The sequence below is a fragment of the Thermobia domestica genome, chromosome 9 (genome assembly GCF_964235325.1).
Source record: "Thermobia domestica chromosome 9, izTheDome1.hap1.1, whole genome shotgun sequence".
In the NCBI taxonomy this organism is placed as follows: domain Eukaryota; kingdom Metazoa; phylum Arthropoda; class Insecta; order Zygentoma; family Lepismatidae; genus Thermobia; species Thermobia domestica.
In genome coordinates, this window is record NC_137462.1 from 182,266,206 (window position 1) to 182,286,580 (window position 20,375).

At 34.6% G+C, this 20,375-nt stretch overlaps 1 protein-coding gene across 3 annotated transcripts in view; it reads left to right on the forward strand.

The window, feature by feature from the left end:
- The window catches only part of Snx6 (sorting nexin 6), a 67,503-nt gene that overhangs the window by 39,795 nt on the left and 7,333 nt on the right, over window positions 1-20,375 (forward strand). For 2 of the 3 annotated variants that reach the window (XM_081725608.1, XM_081725606.1), the window contains 5 exons: window positions 7-122; window positions 4,089-4,271; window positions 11,690-11,707; window positions 15,276-15,339; window positions 18,035-18,120. In XM_081725608.1, the coding sequence (XP_081581734.1) occupies window positions 7-122; window positions 4,089-4,271; window positions 11,690-11,707; window positions 15,276-15,339; window positions 18,035-18,120 (467 nt within the window). The remainder of the gene's footprint in view (window positions 1-6; window positions 123-4,088; window positions 4,272-11,689; window positions 11,708-15,275; window positions 15,340-18,034; window positions 18,121-20,375) is intronic. The other variant, XM_081725607.1, reaches the window with a different exon arrangement.

Consider the following 20,375-nt stretch of genomic DNA (forward strand, 5'->3'; position numbering starts at 1 on the left):
TTACAGATGTTGCAGATACATATATAAAAATATCTTCAGGTCTTATACAAATGTCGACAATAGATAATAGCGAACTGGAAAAATTTTTAACGAAAGTAGCTGAAACATTTGAAAAAGCTCGTGTAAGTAGTACTTCTCTGTTACCTGTTCATTGAGTTGAAAATTAACCCGTGATAGTCCAAAGGATACTTTAGACTTCTGCCATCTACTTTTAGCTTCGTTTATTATGTCGGAAAGGGTGTCTCCTTTCGTGAATTGTTGTATTCCGTCGGGGCTCACGTTTCTCTCATCATTTTCTTATTTTTTTTATTATTATAAAAAAGAAGTACTGTCAGTACTAACAGCGTGTGCACGTCTTAAACTTCTGTTTAATCGACCACTTCGTGAATCTGATCACTTCGCCTGTTGTAATAGCGCACACTCTTCATAGAATTCTGTTATCCTTTGTTAGAATAGTTGTTTATTGTCAAAATTTTCTTGCATAAAGTGAATTTGTAGAATGTCATATATGTGGTTCCAACGTACGAAAGATGAAACTGCAATGTATTATTGTGCGTCCTACCTGATTGCGCTATTTTTTTTTTTTCTTCGTGAATTGGATCTATTGATTTGCAGTTTAACATCCCTTTCAGTATTAAAAGTTGTATGAGACGTGGACCTACAGCTTAAACATGGGACCCGAATCAAATGAGCTCCTATTTGTGGGCATGTGAATCACAACCATCATTAATGTGAAATCGTTAATCGCTAATTAATGTGAACCACAATCATCATCAAATCATTGTACTTTTATTGTTTCCAGTGTTGCTAACTGTGACATCAAAGTTAACGAAACTTCGCTAACTTCAAAAGGCTGTAGTTAATTCATGAAGCATTGGTCGAGAACGGTATTTGGTGTGTTCATTATTCATGTAAAGTTGAACCATCTGACAAAATTTCAGAATTTTAAAAGATGGTGTTTTCGAGAAAATGGCGATTTTTGAAAATTTTACAATTTCTCGAATCCTTTGCGACAAAACGGTTGCACACACAAGCGATACTTTTTTTTTTTCTTTTCTTCAGAAAGCGGGTAACTAGGTGTTACCAACCGTAAAAACAGAATTTTAAAATTCGAACCAGAAGTGCTCGAAAAAAATTCGCAAACTTCGACTTTTCAGATAAACTGACGTTCATTTGAAGGGTAAGGGGAAAAAACAAGAAATGTCCATGTGTGTGCTTTATCGAGTTCTTTGTCCTATCTGTTGGTGACTCTTAGTACTATTTGACTTATATACCATGCATGCGTAGATGTAGAAATGTCCATGTAAAAGGGGCAAAAGTTTTAACTAACTTTATTCTTTTTTACGCTGTTTCCAATACTAAAACGCCGTTTACTCGAAAATGCAGTTTTGTGACATTCCTTCTTTTTTCCCCTTACCCTTCATTTGTTAATTTATGTACAAAAAGATACGCATGCGCAAACCAAACTATAATAAAAATATAGTTTATTTATATCCCTATGTACATACCACAACAAGAATTATAACTCTACCTGTCTCCATAACTGAATGGTGGGGCTCCGAAGTTGACCATTTTCCATGTCTTCTACACTTCATAAATTGTACTCCCCGTCTTTGATAGCCCATTACTTGGCAGGAAAATTTTTTTCGAAAAAAAAAAAAAGGGTCTCTTAAAAACATGTCTAGTTGCTATTAAAAAAAAAGTTTCAATAATATCTGAGATGGTAATGAGACCTGCTACACTATCGCTCAAAAGTTTTTCGAACATCGTGGATTTTTGTAAGCATTACTGTGATCCTATTATTTTAGTATGAGAACTTTACCGACTTGCATCAGATGTACTCCTGCCTAAAACATAGAATTTGACAATTGAATTGAGGTCTCAGAGGTACTGCAGATGATATGTCAATTTATAATTCTTGAAATTGAAACCAAAAAGAGACAATTTGATTATATATTTGATTTTATATATATATATATATATATATATATATATATATATATATATATATATATATATATATATATATATATATATAAACAAAAATGTGGAAGGTAAGGCAAGATATTAGTTTTGTTTGGAAAGTGTAGACATAGAGGATCAATGCAGTGCCAAAAATTTGCAAGAGAAAGTAGTTTTCCAAATTCTGCAGATATCTGAAGATGCTGGCTTATAGATATGCTGACTTTAAAAAGCTGAAAACTCCATTCTTTGAAAAATGTTTACGACTGTCAATATACATCCTTCTCCGCTCAGTGGTATTTTTTGCATTTTGAACGTTAGCATAGCAACAAGTTACAAAGAACTGCAAAATTTGGATAGCTGCTTTCTCTTTGAAATTTTTGTTACTACATTGACCCTCTATGTCTACACTTTGCAATTCTTGCCTCATCTTCCACACTTTAGTTTATACTATGCAATATCTATATCAAATTGTCTTTTGATTTCAATTTTAATAATAATGATTTGACATTATCATCTGCAGTACCTCTCAGACCTCGATTCAACTGTCGTCAAATTTTTACAGAACAGTTCTCCTTCGATGTCACATATAGATGAAATTCAGTGATGAAGTCCCCTCGAAAACTTTTAGATGTCTCATATGTAGGTTTCAAGAATACAAACCTATCTTCTACTGACTACAGACTGTATTTACTGGAGACTGCCCGACCATATGAACTTTGGCATCTTGTTGCATCCGGGAACGAAGTATCTCAGTGGGTCTTTAGGAGTAATTTACTCTCGGGGAAAAAAAGTATCCCTTTTTCTAACCATGTCTTTTCATAGTTGCTTCACAACATTGGCCCAGAAATATTTTTTCTTGCGCCCGTTTTTCATTGAAATAGCGAAAGAATTATTAGATTTAAAATGCTAACGATAAAAAGAAACGGAAAAGCTATGGATTCGAGTAATATTTGGCTACAAAGAGTTACGAAATGAACATTTGTTGGAGAATTATCATAAAAATTTATTTCGTTATCATAAAAGTGAAAATCTACTTTGTAGAGTGCGTAATTCCAATTCTCTTTTTTTTTTTGTCGGATTCAGTATTGAATAAAACAATAAAAGCTCCATATGACTTTATTCGAAACCAGCTACCAGCTTAGAGAAAATTTGTAGAACGACACAGTTCGTGGTTCGTCCCACAGCCACGTGAATTTGCAGTGGATATAAGTCTTTGTGGGTTTAGCCGGGATTCTCCCGTCTCTTCCTGCCTTCTCATTCCACCAATTACTTCACAGGTATTCGCTTGCATCAGTCATCAGGGGAGTGCGTTGAAAATATGAAAAATACAGTAAAACTGCTAAGTTATCCACGTGCCTAACTTGGCCTTATTTCTGTATAACATGCACTTTCCCGTAAGACATGCATTACATATTACTCATTTACGGTAAGTTCGCCGCATGTCTATTTTGCAACTTGGCTGCATTGCAACAAGTTTATTCCTGTGATATTAATTCATTCACGTCGGTTGGATATCTACTAATCATCATTTCTTAGAAACCCTTTCAAAACATCCCTTTTTGTTGTGTTTCGAGAGGTCAATAAACCCAAGGGGAAAAGGAGATAGTAACTTCTCCAAAAATACAAATTGGTAGTCATGCGCAAGGAAACCTAATTAAAATACATTAACGTTTTCCGTATTCCTGTCTAAGGTGGAAATACAGAAGGTTAGTGTATTTTAATTAAATGTATATACCTACCACATACTTCTCAATAAGTTTGGAATGAATAAATCAGTGTCAGTACTATTTTGGTGTTTGGTTTCTATGCATAAAGGTAAACAATCCATGTGACTCTATTCATTCCACCAAATGAATATGTATGAATTTTGTGTGTACTTTTGCTGTCACGATTATCTACGTTGTCGTCTTCAACCGGTGAAGAAGAATGAACGAACTTCTGAAGCAATTATTTGAGTATATATATATATATATATATATATATATATATATATATATATATATATATATATATATATATATATATATATATATATATAATTTTTTTTTTTTTTTGTACTTAGTTTCGTTTTTCCCACGAGTATATAATTTTATATTTATGCTATTTCTTTTATGTATTTATAGAAAATAGAAGGTCGAGTAGCTTCGGATGAAGACCTTAAATTGTCGGACACATTGAGATATTATATGAGGGATTCTAATGCTGCAAAGCGATTGTTGTATAGAAGGCTACGGTGTTTAGCGAACTATGAAAATGCTAACAAGAACTTGGAGAGAGCTCGAACTAAGAATAAAGATGTTCATGCTGTAAGTATGGTTTCTTCAAAAACAATTTTTTAGTGTTTAATTTACAGGTAGGAATAGGAATATTCACATTGTTACGGCATTAGTAGATCGTTAAGCAACTCAGCGCAGTGTTTTTTCCTATGTATATACATTTTGTTTCACATCGAAGGCGTATATCTTTGCATAGTAACATAGTGTACTTTCACCTCAGAGTCTTTGTGGATTTTACTTGTTAGTTTACTACTACTACTACTCCTCCTCCTCCTTAGTGAAACTGTGTCGACGAAAAATTCGCTATGTCTATGCTCTGACGTGACCTAACTCGTTTATTTTTGAAATGTTACAAGATAAGTTCTCATTTTCCAATATTAAGGCGCAGCTCTAATTACATACGTATGCTTCATGTATTCAGACGGATAGGTTCGTACATGTTAATATAGGTTTTGGTGTGATGATTCTTTTACATTGAAATCTTAGTCTTTAAGCATCGGGTATTTATTACACGATATTATTCGTATTAACTACTACGTGGTAATTCCTCCATTAACAAGTTGTAGGAGATAAAAGCTTCTTTTTAAATTAGATGTCTTAAAAACGTAACATGCTTTAAAATTCCATTTTCGAAAGGCATGAAAAAAATCATTTTTCATTTATTGAAAAGAAAATACTTATTTATCAGCATTTTAACAAAACAGTAGAGTAATACCAGTAGACACTTGCAGTTTATTTGTAGAACTAAATTTTTTGACAGCTACCCTCAATAGGTTGGAGAGAGTAGACAATCTTACGTAGTCACAATATACTACTAGAAAAAAGAAAAATATTCATAGAATTATTATTAGGACACTTCGGAAATTCCTTTGCAGCTAGCTTTCTCTTGTTCTTTACGTTGTATTGGATCTTGCTGTGCGTAATTGATTCCCATTTAGGCTACCAATACTAAAAAAAAATAATCAAGTTTCTTATCATAAATAACAATCCGATGAAGAGAGGCCAAAGTTTTTTTCTTTTCTTTTCTTTTTTTTTTTTCCATATATTTGATTTAGGAATTCGTGAATGTACCTAACTATACTGAATATGGTAGGTCTCTGATGGACGCTAGCAAGAAATTGACTACTATGATACTTAAAAGATCTAATTGCGAAGTTTACTTGCATATTCAACAGTGAATCTTATTTGGTTTACCAAACTTTGTTAGTCCTTCTTTATAAAAGGAAAGTGCATCAGCGTAACGTAATAACGTGCAACATTAAATTGCTGTCGATTATGAATTTTTCTTTCAAAGATAGATAGCATTAAGTTAGTTAAGAATTGAGACTCCCATGGTTAATCCCTTCACTTAAAAGTGTATACTGTCCTCAAACGCTAGAATATTATATATTAGCTATAATCATCCGTCGTTGCCAGAAATCAATTAATTCAGAATAAAAAGAGTAAGAACCCGTCGTTACCGGATCCTAATTTAGAACATGAATAAAAAGAGGGAGACGAACGTCTTTATTCCATTGCCCGGATATTTATGTTCTTCTGTTACTTAAACCTGTATAATAATAATGATTAAAAAAAAAAAAAAAAAAAAAAAAAAAGGAAAAGGAAAGTGTGTTGGATACAAGTAAGATGCTTTTAAAAATAGCCAGAGAAGAAACATACATAAATTTTGACTTCTCGACTCCACCGCGCAGATCCGAAAAAAGACTGCACACGATTAGATTTAGCAACGATCTATCTGTGTACCAAATTTGGAGCTCCTTTCTAAGTGAAATTCTGTCCACAGACACACACGTATTAATTTATATATGAGATGTACACGAAAAGTACGTGCCGTTTTATTCTAGTCTTTATTTTTGTCATTTCGAGTAATCAACACGGCATCGCCGGAGTCCTCCATCCTTAGTATCTAAACCGTGCAGGTTTTGTTTACTACGTAACAGCAGTTCAGTCACAGTGCTTGAACAAGTAAGACTTGTTTCTGATACTACTCTGGGCCATGGAGTTTTCGGCCGAAGAACAACAGGCAGTTGCGAAATTCCTCACTGCAGCTGCACGTGATGCAGCCGATATGCATCACCAATTAAAGGGTGTATGTGTGTGATGAGTGCTCTCGCAGAATACACCGTTAGGAAGTGGATGCGTGAGTTCAAAGCAGGGCGAACGGATGTCGAAGATGAGCAGAGATGTGAACATCCAAAAACAGTATAAACTGACGCTAGCAGTGCCAGTGTTGAAAATTTCATCATGGAGGATAGGCGAAAATTTCATCATGAATGATAGGCTTGTTACCATGCAGGAGATTTGTAATACACTAGGGCTAACAATAACAATAGTAGAACGAATAATTACAAACAAGCTGTGCCTAAGGAAAGTTTCTTCTTGCAGTGTTCCACGAATGCTTAATGACCATCAAAAAGAAGCAAGGATTCGATCAAGTGTTGCAGATGTTACACACTTCAGAAGAGAGGGACGCAGTTTCTTTGAAAGTGTTCTAACAACGGATGAACCACAGATTCCATTATTCAACCCACAAACAAAACGGTAGTCGATGCAGTGGAAACGCACAGATTCACCACCCCAGAAAAATTGCATCAGACGGCATCCAATGAGAAGATGCTGTACGCTATCTTGTGGGATTGTCAGAGAATGATATTGTTCCAGTGTGTTCGGAAAGGTCATAAATTTCGGGCGAATATTTTCGTACACTTTTGAATACAGAATTCTTGTCAAAATTGACTGAGAAAGACCACAAATGGCAATTTTTCTCCTCCACATGGACCATGGTAATATTGTGACTTCGTTCTTGGCTGACCACAGTATTGAACTTCTGCCACACCCATCCTACTTACCAGATTTATTCAAAGTGACTTTCGGTTTCCAAACATCAGAGATTCTCTTCGTGGACGCCATTTTGCCAATATATCATCTCTGGGAGGTGTTATTTTTCAGTATGTAAAACATAATCCAAAAGATGACTATGCCACATGCTATATAAGATGGACGGATCGATGGCAACTATGCGTCAATAAACAGGAAGAGTTTGTTGAGAAATAGACACAGTTCTCTTCCCTTGTATTTCCGTATTCTTGGAAATCACAACGAAACGCCACATATTTCTGGTGTGCATTTCGTATAAGTAGAGATTAACATTCTAGCAATTTTAATCTTCCATGATTTTAACGGTGTTGAGCTTCTTGTATAGAATAGTTGTTACGCAGGTACTTCTGCGGATTTTAAGATCTTCGTTACAACCTGTCAGAGAAGTAGTTTCATTTTTTATAAGGTTAGTTGTAGCTTGAATTAAACACTACTTAAAAGAATTTTGGTAGCAATATAGTTGCTAAAATTTAGTTTTTTTTTTTTTTTTTTTTTTAATATATAAATAATTCTACTTCCTTTTCTAAATGATTCTCTTCCGTTTTTCTCCATATTTGTTTTCTCTCCTAATTAGTAACTTTAGTTTCTCATAAGTACTGGTAGTTGTCAAAAATATATGGTTCTGCAAATAAGAGAATGAATGTTTTGTAAGAGGTGTGTATTATTTATATTGATCGCCTGCTCTTAAAAGTATATAAATAGTGGATTGTTGATACAAATTGTGTAAGCTTGTAGTGAAACTTAAAGAAGTTATTATACAAATCGTATTATTGCGTATAGCGTGACTTGGTGTACAGATATAATATTGTCTGCACAGATATAACTTTGTTCTGAAAATGAAGTAATGAAGATTTCGTGAACAACTAACTGGTATGTTAAAGCTTTGGTTAGTGTGATTCCAACTAAAAATAATACGTATATTTGATTATACCGACACATCTTCTGTTAGTTAAACAAATCAAAATAAGAGTTACTCATCTTGTCTTCAGACATCAGCGTGCAAGTGCGAACAGTTCTAAGCCATGTTGGTTTTCATACTTGTCTTACATCTTTATTGATTTGAGAGTTTTTATTTTATCTTGTTTAAATTATTGATGCCTTTAAACTGTCTCTCAGTGCTTTGTAAAAAATCCATTACAGTTGATTATCAGTTTCATTCCTCGCGCTTATTTTTAGGACTATCAACGTAGTTTCATTCTATTTTTAAGTATAAGATTTCCTTTTCTAATCAAAAATCCGTGAGACCTAGAGTGTTTTCTTGATATGTCGAAAACTTTCATAGTTACTAGTAGTGTTTGTGTTGTTGTTACATACTAAGACGTAATACATAATGAGATATATTGCTGTATGTCGTGCCAATTCTTATTGGATAAAATATGGTCATTGGTGCTCCTCTGCTTTATGATCTTTCTCAAACTACTTGCAAAATTCAAACAATAATCTTGAAATGCCTCTGTATGTAGTTTTCTGCTAATTACAAAACAGACACAAATTTCAATTATAAGAATGATCTCAACTGCGTATAATATCAAAAGATGTTAGTTCACGCAATGTAATCGTCGGAGTTTAGTTAGAGTGAATAACATGAAGAAATGATAGATCTAACCTATACTTAACATTGTTTCTGAGTGTACAATGTGAGTTTTGGTTTCTCGGCTCAAGTCAGACCACTAATCCAACTTCAGTCGCTCACATTTCAGCATATTTTTTATCACTGATCTGCACCACAACATAAATGCAGTCATCCAGTTCATGCAAATCTTTGAGTGATGATTTGTATACTGGTTATCTTGACGTTCACCTAGAGGAGAAAATTCGGTGACCTTGGATTCCAGCGTAGATTAAGTTGATTACAATTAGCTGTTTCCAGTCCATCGAGGTGTTAATCTCTCGTTCAGGAATTTCTTAAATAGTGGTGGTAGTGGCATGAACTCAAACTAGCAAGTAACGTCAATACCGGTTACGTTTCACCTGTGGCATAAATAAAGAAATCGGGATGTTTTATCTGTTACGGTCTAGGTTAGAAATTAATTTTTTTCTTGGCTTTCGACAGCTATTACCATGTTAACCCGTTAGATGTGAGGGAGCGCGTTCCTCGGCGATCACCCTGTCCAGGAAATTGGGGAGGAAGAAAGGAATGGGGAAAGAAGGAAGCAGATGTTATGTTTTGATATCATCTCGGTATTTGTTTGGTGTGAAGGAGGAAAACCTCATTCAAGATGGCTGGTCTGAAAAAGCTATTACAATTTTTCGACCAAGTGTTTCCACCGGAAATCGAACCTGGGACCGCTCGTATCAAAAACGAGTTACGGTCTAGCAGAGAACTAGTACGGGCCATACACTACTGACGTGAAAATAACGCAAAAGATTTGTTTTCAGTGCAGCACATGCAATTTCAGCAATTTAGTAATTGTTCTCAGTACCCCAAATACGAATATTTTGCTTGTCCACTTACCGTAAAGAAATAGTATCCTCATTACTGAAACACAGTTTTCTTTCTTTCTTTCTTCTTTCTTTTTTTCTTTCTTTTTTTTAAACTCACTTCTCAGCTCTTAAGCAACTCATACAATTGAAGGCGTGTGGCGTGGTTTTCCGGTGTAAGGTGCTGCAAGTGAGCTCAATACGCGTACATTTTTGGTCCCTTACAAGCTACGCGCCACAGAGTTTGGGAAATTGCAATCTCCCGGCTACATTCACTGTAGACTCGTTGGACTTACGATTACTCTGAAAACATTCTCTGATTCTCCCCACATGGGCTTCAGACCTTAACGAAATTTACTTTCGCACAGCCATCCTGTTCGCTGAAATTGATTACACTACTGTCGAAGACAGTTCTTTACGGATACAACATTGCAAATCAAGCACAAAATTAACGTTGCATACCCAGCATCGACGGGCGCGTATGAAGCTGTAAGGTACAAAATTGACTTTGTCAAAAGAAGTATTTAAATCAGTTGAGACTTACTACAGGATTTTCCACTCGCTACTTGAACCAGCATTTAGTTAATAACTTCAATAGAAATGAAGGTATCCTGACGAACACACACTATGATATCATAACATTTATTATACACTAAGATAAATCCAATTTAAGTTAATTATGATACAGAGAATGTTTCCAACCTATAGTGACGATCTTTACAAGTGATAGTAGTATCACCTAGCGCTAAGTGAATGACATCCAGTCCCGTTGAAAAATGTCACCGAATCTAGATTCCCAACTTCCCGATGCCGAATACAGTAAAAGTGTCATGTTTAGGGAACGTGGCTTGAATGGTTGGAAGAACAGCATAGAGCGTTTGTCAAAAGGGCATGAAAGGCGAGAAGCGAGTCGATTCCTGTAGGGCAAAAACAGGCCAACTATAGCTCTGCTACGTTCAGTATGCCAGTTGTTCTCTGGAAAGTGCAAACTCGTCACGGGAAAGACCCAGGGTACATAAAAGCTCATTGCAAACCTGCTCGAACACACCGAAGACAGTTTATACCATAATTAATCCTGACTTTGGGTTAGAGAAGAGTCAAAAGAGACATATTCAGAAACTCTTCCCAATAAACAGTAGATTGTCGCACCGGTAGTGTGACACGGTGAAAAAGGTGAAAAAGAAACAAGAGGTGAAAAAGAAAAGTACGTTATAATTGGACGAGGCATATGTGTATCTCATTGTTTGTTACAGACTGCGTACAATTTTCTGCAGAGAATGTGGTCTGAAAGACGTTCCAAAGAACGTACTTTGAACGTAGAAAAAGTTTCTGGCAAGGAATTCATGATCGTTGATAGCCTTCTTTAAGATCCACCGTGTCACAAGAAACGTTAAGGCGAATCCTAATTATTATTAGACTAACGTCCTGACAGCAGTTTATCCCCATGACCTTCCTGGTATGGGAGAAAGAGAAATCTGGTGTGGCTGCATCAAGGCAAGGCATCTAATTATACTTCTTATTGGACGGTCCTTTTCCTTCAACAAATGACTGAATAAACAAATATCCGTGTCAGTCCCATCATCCCCATTGCAGCTAAATCTCTGATGTCTCGTCGGTAGACTATTGTACCTTTGGCCTCCTCAAACGGACCTTGATACAGCATAGTCCTTATCTCATTGACTAGTTGCGGTAAGTCTATTAAGAGGAGTGATTGCGATTGGACATGTTTGCACTGTGTTCCAGGCTCCATCAATGGAAACTTCGATGCCGGGCGATAGCCAGAATGCAAAGCCGTCAAATAGAGCATCATCGGCAGTGGTATCATGAAATTTCCTGAGGTGGATATATTTCGAAATTGTCGCTAAATCAGGAACAATATTTGTATATTCATTACTATTTAGGTCATTAACATATGCCTGATAAAGTGGCTAGTGAAACGCCGTGTCTTTGAAATCGAGCTGTTCAGCAATAAACAGAACTCTAAAAAAGAATTACTATTTCATTAAAAAGTAGTGTGTAAGGGAACACTCTTAAAAAGTGTTTTTTGGTACCTACTGAATTACGTTAAATTCAAGTTTCAATACATGTTTAATGTAACGTCAAGGATATTAGATAACATTTCTGATGCGTGACATTTTCTGCTTTCTAAGGCGCTGGAAGTGGCTGATGTAAGTACTGATTTTGTTAGTAGTTAAGAGAGTTCATGATGTGTAAGTACTAAGTTGGATGGCAGTTCTATACCTTTTCTTTACTACGCAACTTCGCTTGCCTGTATGATGCTCTGCTTCGTAAAATGAATAGCACGGCAGCATGTGGTGTGAAACGATGTTTCGTCTTTCGAAATGATTTAAGATTGTTTAGTAAATTATGTAGTTAACTAAATGAATGTTAGATACTTTGTCGTGTAATATATTAAGCTTGTTTTCCAGGATTTTTATTTAGAAAAATTTTAATTTGCCATAAAATATTTGATGGATTACAATTATATATTTCCAAGCTTGAGTTGAATTTTTAATTTCATTGATTTCATTGGACTGCTGTTTTTTTGCTTGTTGATGCTAATTGTTCTTGGATATGATATTTTACGTTACTTCGAATGGTCATTTCGTTTTAAGTTAGATGTGGTTCTTACTTGGATGGTTATTTCAAGTTAGATGTAATACGAAATTTGTTACAGTGAAAAAGTATAATCAGTATAAACTTCCATCTTTTTAATTGTAACTTCTAAAATATCTTAGAGCTATTCATTGGAATGCTGTCAGAATGAGAAAAAAAGAAAAATCTGTTTTAATTCCTCAAAGTTAATTTGGTTCTTAAAATTCTATAGGTGGATAACAATCTTGGTAACATTATAGAAATCCTGAGACGTTCTTCTTTTTTTTCAAATTGTGGTGAAACAACAATTCCGAAGTTAATTCAATTCCAGTTACAAAGGTTTAGATATTGGAGGTACTTTATTCATCCTTTAGTATACTTTTCGCTTAAGAAAAGATTCATGCATTGCATGTGCATGTTTATTTTGTCTTGGCATATTTTATAGGAAAGAAAGAAAAGATGCAAGGCATTTGCGTGAAATTAGTTGGAACAGTTTGTGTTGAGAGAGTAACTTTTTAATTGGAGAAATCGTCGTATGTATCAACATGAATGTGAAGTGTGAAATATGGAGATGGTATTGTTGTCAACTAGGCCTGCTAGAGTGTATCGTAGTTTAGTAGATTGTGATTTGCATAATTGCATTTCTAGATTTAGGTAGAATCTAACCAAATATATATCCTAAAATCCTAGAACACAGTATCAGTAAGACATATGTAATTCAATCGTGACGAATAATTTTAAGGAAAGAAAACTATTAACTCAGTCAAGTATTTCAGATTTTTTTAAAATTCAGTTAATAATGGTAGGAGAAAATGAAATTCTTGGTATTTATGGACTTGATTTCTTTTTAACAATATAAGTATGCATTAGTTCTAATTACGAAAACAAATTGGATGGTTTCAAATATCTTAAGATTAACATTAAGACCAAAAATATATCTACGAAGAAATTAAGTGCTGACCGACAGCAGGGAATGGATGTTATTACTCAGACTGAAAGTATTTGAAAATAAAATTCAAGGCGAATATTCTGACCCAAGAGGGACGGAAATGGGAAATGTCTGGAGCTTCACAACGAGAAACTGTATAATGTACACCATTTACCAAACTTTGTTAGGAGGCTCAGGTAGACTAATCATGTAGCCAGAATGGAAGAAAGTAGGAACCGTGTCCAAATTTTAACTGAAAACCCAATTGGAAAAAGGCTATCACGAATACCTAGTCGCAGATGAGAGAACGATATTAAAGCCGGCCGTATATTAAGCAGAAGACAGGACAACCGAGCCGAGGTTTATTTCCGTAAGCAATGCAACAAAGCCTCACATAACACGTGCTCGAGACAATATGCAAGACAAAGGCCTTTCCAGTGTTGTGATAGACACACAGTCGATTCACTAGGGTCTGTCTTTCTCCCTCTCTGCATCTTCTGCCTCCCTCTAGCCTTCCTCTGGTCAATATGGGTCTGGTCTAAGATGAATCTCGCTGTAATAGGAATACAAGTAGAAGCTGGATTCATTTGGCTAAGGACAGAAGTCAATGGAGAGCTGTTGTGAATGCGGCATTGAACTTTCGGGTTGCGTAGTCCAAAGAGGGAGTAAGTAAGTTACGGAAACTGGTTTAGGCCAAAGGATAAGTTCGGGCTTGATTTACAGTACTATCAGCTACCTAAATTGTTTAAAAAGATTATAATGGTGTATGTTGTGTACTTAATCTTTCATGAAGTTACAAGCATTTGTTGTTAAAAGTATACTGAGTGTATTATTATAGGTTAGCCATATTAGTTACTAGGGTAGGACGTCATCGTCTACTTCTTAAATTACAAAACAAGGTTGTTCATTCGAAATCGAACATTGATTATTTCCTGTAATATGAAATTAAAAGAATAGATCATTATCTTAAATGTATGTTTATAAGGTTTTAGATGAGTTGATAACTATATAGAGTTAAATATAGATATGGCCCTTTAGCAGCATGAGTAAAAATGTTCTCGTCGTAATTAATATTGGGCATTTAATGAACAAAGTCTAGTTGGAAATACATAAATAGTCCCATAGAAGACACATACGTACTAGAGAGGAATCGTGTAGAGAAAGATGATACATCTACTTGTAGTGTCTTTCAGTTCATGCAAATTCTACAATATTATTAGCGTTTAAGGGGGAGGGGGATGTCGAAATTTGAGACTAGCAATCCATAAATCTTATTAAGCTGAACAAAATGGTATGCGCGAGAATAAAAGCTCGTGTGTAGTTTTTGAGAAATAGTTCCTGTAAGAATAATATCACTCACTGAAGTGAAACTGACGCTGAAATATGCTCTTATTAAGCTCTTCGTTATAATACTAGCACAGGGTGTCTATCGATCACGAAAGTCATGAATGTCACGAAATCAGAAAACGGTCATGAAAGTCAAGAAAATGTCACGAAATTTAGCTTTTGGGTCACGATTTTTTTAAACTGTACAAATGTAAGTACAGATTGGAAAATTTTGTTTAATAAAACGTCAAAATTCACCAACAAAAATGTCTATGGTCGGCTTTAGACGCTACCAAATCGCAAGCAAAGTACGTTTCTATAGCATGCATGAAAATTCGGCCTAATTCGCACGCAAATTCGATCTTGAAAATGTTAGGAAATTTTATAATTTGGTAAAGAAAAGGTCACGAAATTTCATTTTGGAATTTGTAGACACCCTGTAGCAGGTCGACAGAACAAGTACCGTTAATTAGACATAGTCTAAGATTGTCATTAACTCTTTTATTTATTTATTTATTTATTTTAACTAAAATAATTCCCAGTTAGACGTATATTAGTTAATACAACGCATCGGGCTGAACAAAATAACATACTTGAAAGTTAATTCTTATGTTGTTGTTTTCGGGGAAGAAAGAAAAAAAAACAAACTTTTATGGCGTTAAGAAATATGTCATTCGTTGCCAGTGATAATACAGTTTTTATTTTGCTGGAAGAAATTATTTATTTATATATATACTGTATACGTCTTTTTCTAATAACATAATGATGATGATAGAGGACTTGCTTTAGAAATTCGTAGTATAATTATTCTGTAAAGAAAGTAAAAGGAAACTTATTTCTTTCAGAAGAAAAAATGTAATATTTTTTTTTTATTTATTTAATTTTAGGCTGAACTGGCACAACAACAGGCATGCGAAAAATTTGAACAAATGTCTAACAAGGGAAAAGAAGGTAAGAGAACACAATATTCCATTATGTCAAGCTATTTGAGATAGATAATTATTTTCTATTTTAAATTAATCTTTTTCATAATTTATATTGGTATTCTTCGATATCCTGAAGCATAGGCAATTAACCTTTAGTGCTTTACTAAGATAATACACAGTGATCCCTTAAGATTACTGTATTACGTTATCTTTTTCTTTAAGTAGTATAATTTTGTCATAGGGAATTTTGATTTAAAAATATAAAGTTCGTCGCATAAATTGGCAAAACTTGAAACGGAATATAGAACTTAACAGGAGTAAGATATGTCATAATGCTGTATTTATGCAAGGTTTTTTTTTTTTTTTTTTTTTTTCAAAATCATGATTAGAGGTGTATTGTTTCTTTATCAACTCGGTCTCATTGAATAAATCAGCGTTGTTAGTGTATTTTGTTGCAAACGGAGCGAATTTGCATTTTTTTAAAGTAAAAAATCTGGAGTTTTTAATACTTGCAGACATTGCTTATTAAATGTTATAACGATCTACATTTTAGGCTAAAGATCTTAAGACTGTCCGTTGCGAACGAGTCCCACTTTAGATATAGGGTTTTTATCTAGATACACTAATCGTTGAACAAAGCAAACAAATTTTTATAATAAAACTAATGTCGTGTAACAGTATCGCCATCTAAACACCTTGGCTTTATCGTACACCAAAGTGTTCAGTTGGCGTAACTTTTACACGATGTTAGTCTTGTAATAAAAATCGGTTTGTTCTGCTCAGTGATTTATTATCTGATTATATAGAATATACTAGGCAATCCTGACATATTGGAGAATATTACGAATGGGTTTTATGTATTGTCCTTTCATAATTCATTTTATTTTCATTCATTTTTATCTCCTGTGATAATTTACTTATTTATATATATACACAGGGTGTTAATGAACTATACCGACAAACTGTAAGAGATCATTCCTCACATCAAAATAAGAGAAAAAGTTCATATGGACCTATGGCGAAAAATACATAGTTTCAGAGCTAGGGCTGTCCAAAATCGCTTAAGAGCCAAATTTCAAGAGGTCCTATTTCGAATTTTTCGAATTCCAGCAACTGTGGATGGTGGTCCGTAGCGTTAAGGAGGCCACGCATACACAATCCAAAACTGCAATTTCGTTAGTTTTCAATAAGTGTACAGGGCATTCCCTATACGGTGTAATTCTCACATATGCTCTCAATAGACTTTTCAGATATTCCCTTATGTCAAGGAGAGCCCAAAGTAGGCACGAGGTAAGCTTTCACAACTATGGACATTCAATGCTTTGGAGAGAAGTCGGAAGTGTTAGGAACAGCCAGCTTCATGTCCTTTTTGTGTTCTGAATAACGTGTGATGCGATGTATTTCGTGACGGTATGTTTCACGTTTTCTTCACTTATAAGCATGAAAGAAAACATTACAGAATGCGTTCTCCTGAGTACGAGAAACCATGCTGCTGACGATCCTTAAGGGACATCGTGCCAAAGGATTCCATGTTCACTGCTATCAAAGCTTATCGTTTGCCTACTTCAGACCAATCATAAAGTCAGAGCTTATCTCAAAATTCGGTGTATGGCATGTCTGGGAATTTCACCCTGTATGGAATACTCTGTACACCCATTGAACATTAATGAAATATGCATTTTTGGATTGCTTATGCGTGACTTCCTTTATGCTGATAAGGACAACCATCTACAGTTTCTAGAATTCGAAATAGGACCTCTTGAAATTTGGCTTTTTCGCGATTTTGGACAGCCCTAGCTCTGAAACTATGGACTTTACGCCATAGGTCAATATGAACTTTTTGTCTTATTTTGATGTAAGGAATCTCCTGTTACAGTTTGTCGGTATAGTTCATTAACACCCTGTATATATAATAATAATATGTGTATGTATGTATGTGTAAAATTGTAATTTGAAAAAAAAAAAAAAAAAAAAATGGGAGTCAGAGCTTCCACAGCATGTAGAATTACAGTTGTCTTTCTATAGTCATTCTAATGAAAGCAATCTTGTATCTATCTATAGGGTGTATACAATGTTATCAGATAAATTACTTAACGATGCAGGTAGATAATTAGTCGGGTATTATTTCAAGCTGTTACTATGTGTGAATAATACTTTCAAGATATGGAGATCCAACCACTAAATGTAAACAATAAGCACATATAATAATATCTAAGTAAATTTTCTTATCAGTTATTTTATTATCCCGTAATTAGGACACTTGTTTATATACAAATAAAAAAATCCGAGCTCTCCGGCTAGTTCCATGAACTGTTTAAACTGAGTTTCTCTAATTTCCGTGCGTAACGGCATTATATGAAAACAGAACACAAACGTAAATATTGGCTCTCCCACATCTGTCCCGGGCACATGCCTAAACACTTAAGCACTTTCTACATATAACCCTTCTGTTAGAAAGTAAAGAATGCTTAAGTATAAGGAAAGCTCTAGTATATAGCTCGGTAGTGTCCGTGCATTCAGAGAGAATTACTTGAATTAGGAAATGTCGAGCTTTGAATGCTGACAACACATTCACCCAGTCGAATGTGTATATTTGATTGATCATAACCCTTCGTGTGCTGTAGCGCCAGGGAGCTGAATTAAGTTCCATAATAAAAGAACAGCTTAACTAGATTTTGTGTATGTATTCAATTGTAAACCTTTATATTTCACAATTACAGAATTAATGGATTTCAAGACGAGAAGAGTAGCCGCATTCCGAAAAAATCTTGTTGACCTTGCTGAATTAGAACTGAAACATGCTAAGGTAAGTGTGCTTTCTAGTTTGTGGTTAACTAGTAAAGTAAACTTATAAAGATATTGAAAATGGGAAGAGCTAATCTCCTCATTTTTATACATTCTTGTTATTTAGTAATACAAAATAATGCTACTTACAAGAGACATCACCCAAGTGTCCAGCTCCGATTTCAATGATTTTTTTTTTTTTTTTCTGATAGAGGACATGTATGCATTATGTATAATGACAGAAATTTTTGCCACCGTGCATGTTTTCTATTTTAATAATTTTTGAAAGTTGTGATGTGGTTATTAGAGATTACTGCAGAAGTCCATTACTACCCTTTTTAAACGACGGAGTGTTAATGAAAGAACAACCATGTAAATACATATAATGTCTAGGGGGAAGTCGTATGACCTTGACGGCAGCCATCAAGGTCAAAGTTTTTTAAATGTGGATAGGGTAATATGATACATAATTTCGGGCTAGTATTTAATCATTAAAACAATGGTGAAGTTAGTTTTAAGATACGCACATTTGGGGAAAAGTTACAGGCATATTAATTGTTTATACTTACTATGTGCGTAAGTCCCTTACCTCTGCTTCTAACCCGCGTATTAATGATAATAAAATAGTGAATAAAAGCTTCGATAATACATATTATGCCTAGAGGGAAGTGATATGGTAAGGGTATCCTTAACGGCAGCCATCTTGAAATCTGTCATTTTGAATTAAAGTGAGGTTTTGAAAAATGAAAACCATAGCATGTGACACCTTATTTTAATAGCACATTTTCCCAAAAAGCCAGTGGTATGCTTATTTTTGTTCTATAGTTAATCAGTATGAATTTAGGACTGCTTCTGATGTGCACCAAACGTCCATTATTCGATCTTTCAAATTGGCAACACTCCTAATTTTCACCGCATGTTTTAAGATTCCAACTGGCACTTTGTAACTGTTGCCATGGCTCATGTTTTCTAAATTTATTACATTTTTTAAGAGTTGTGATGTGTCAGTTTATGAATAGTGTTGGGATAAGCATTCGGCAATCTTTCTGAATTTTGAAGACCTTGCAGTGTAATTATTTATTTCAAAGGGGCCGCGGTGGCTCAATGGTAGAGCGTTCACCTCTGGTGCTTGGGGTCCCGGGTTCGATCCCAGCCCCCGCCAAGTGAACTTTGTGGTGGACAAACACCGTGTGCGTGGGTTTTCTCGGGGTTCTCCCGTTTCCTCCCACTTTCTTCATTCCACCATTTCATTCATTTCTCATAATCACCGTCTCCTTTAGCCTAACAGGCATAACCGTGGGACGTAAAACTCAAATATTTCATTTCATTTTTTTTATTTATTTCAAACCAGAGTACATGAGAAGCCTATGGACCTATGTGACGTAAAGGAATACAAATGAAATTATAACAAATCGTTGTTGTATGAACACACAATTATCAGGAAATGTAGCTTCCATGTTGCGCAAACGACAAACAATAAAATATTGTTAATACAACTTTAAATGAGCAGCAGGAATGATAGAAAATATCATAAGCATAATATGACTGTTCCCAACACGCTGTTTGTATCATGAACATATGAAAACTAGTAACTTGTTTATAAAGAGGTCTAACTTAATTGAGTTTCCGATCAAAACTGATTATAAATCTTACAAATATGAACCTTCGACAACAATCGCTAGAAAACAAATGACATTTTTGTCTGACTAGCTAAAAAATTCCCATAGAAAGTAAATAAATAATAAAAAAATAAATATGAAACAAAACAAAAGACCATTGATTTACACAACAATCATATTTCGTTTTCCTTTTTGAAACGAATTTTCATTTGATTTTTCATCTACTATCCATTACAAGCTACGTCTTCGGTTTACCTGAATGCAAAGTTGAAGTTGTTTCGTAGGGCAGGTATGGGAAATAAATAATTATATTGCAAGTCTTCAAAATTCAGAAAGATTGCTGGATGCTTATTCCAACACTATTCATGAACTGATAAATCGCAACTCTAAAAAATGTAATAAATTTAGAAAACATGAGCCATGGCAACAATTAGAAAGTGCCAGTTGGAATCTTAAAACATGTGAAAATTAAGTGTGTTGCCAGTTTGAAAGATCGAATAATGGACGTTTGGTGCACATTAGAAGCAGTCCTAAATTCATACTGGTTAATTATAGAACAAAAATAAGCATTTAAAAAACTTGACCTTAATTCAAAATGACGGATTTCAAGATGCTGCCGTCAAGGTCATACCTCCATACGACTATAGGCATTATATAT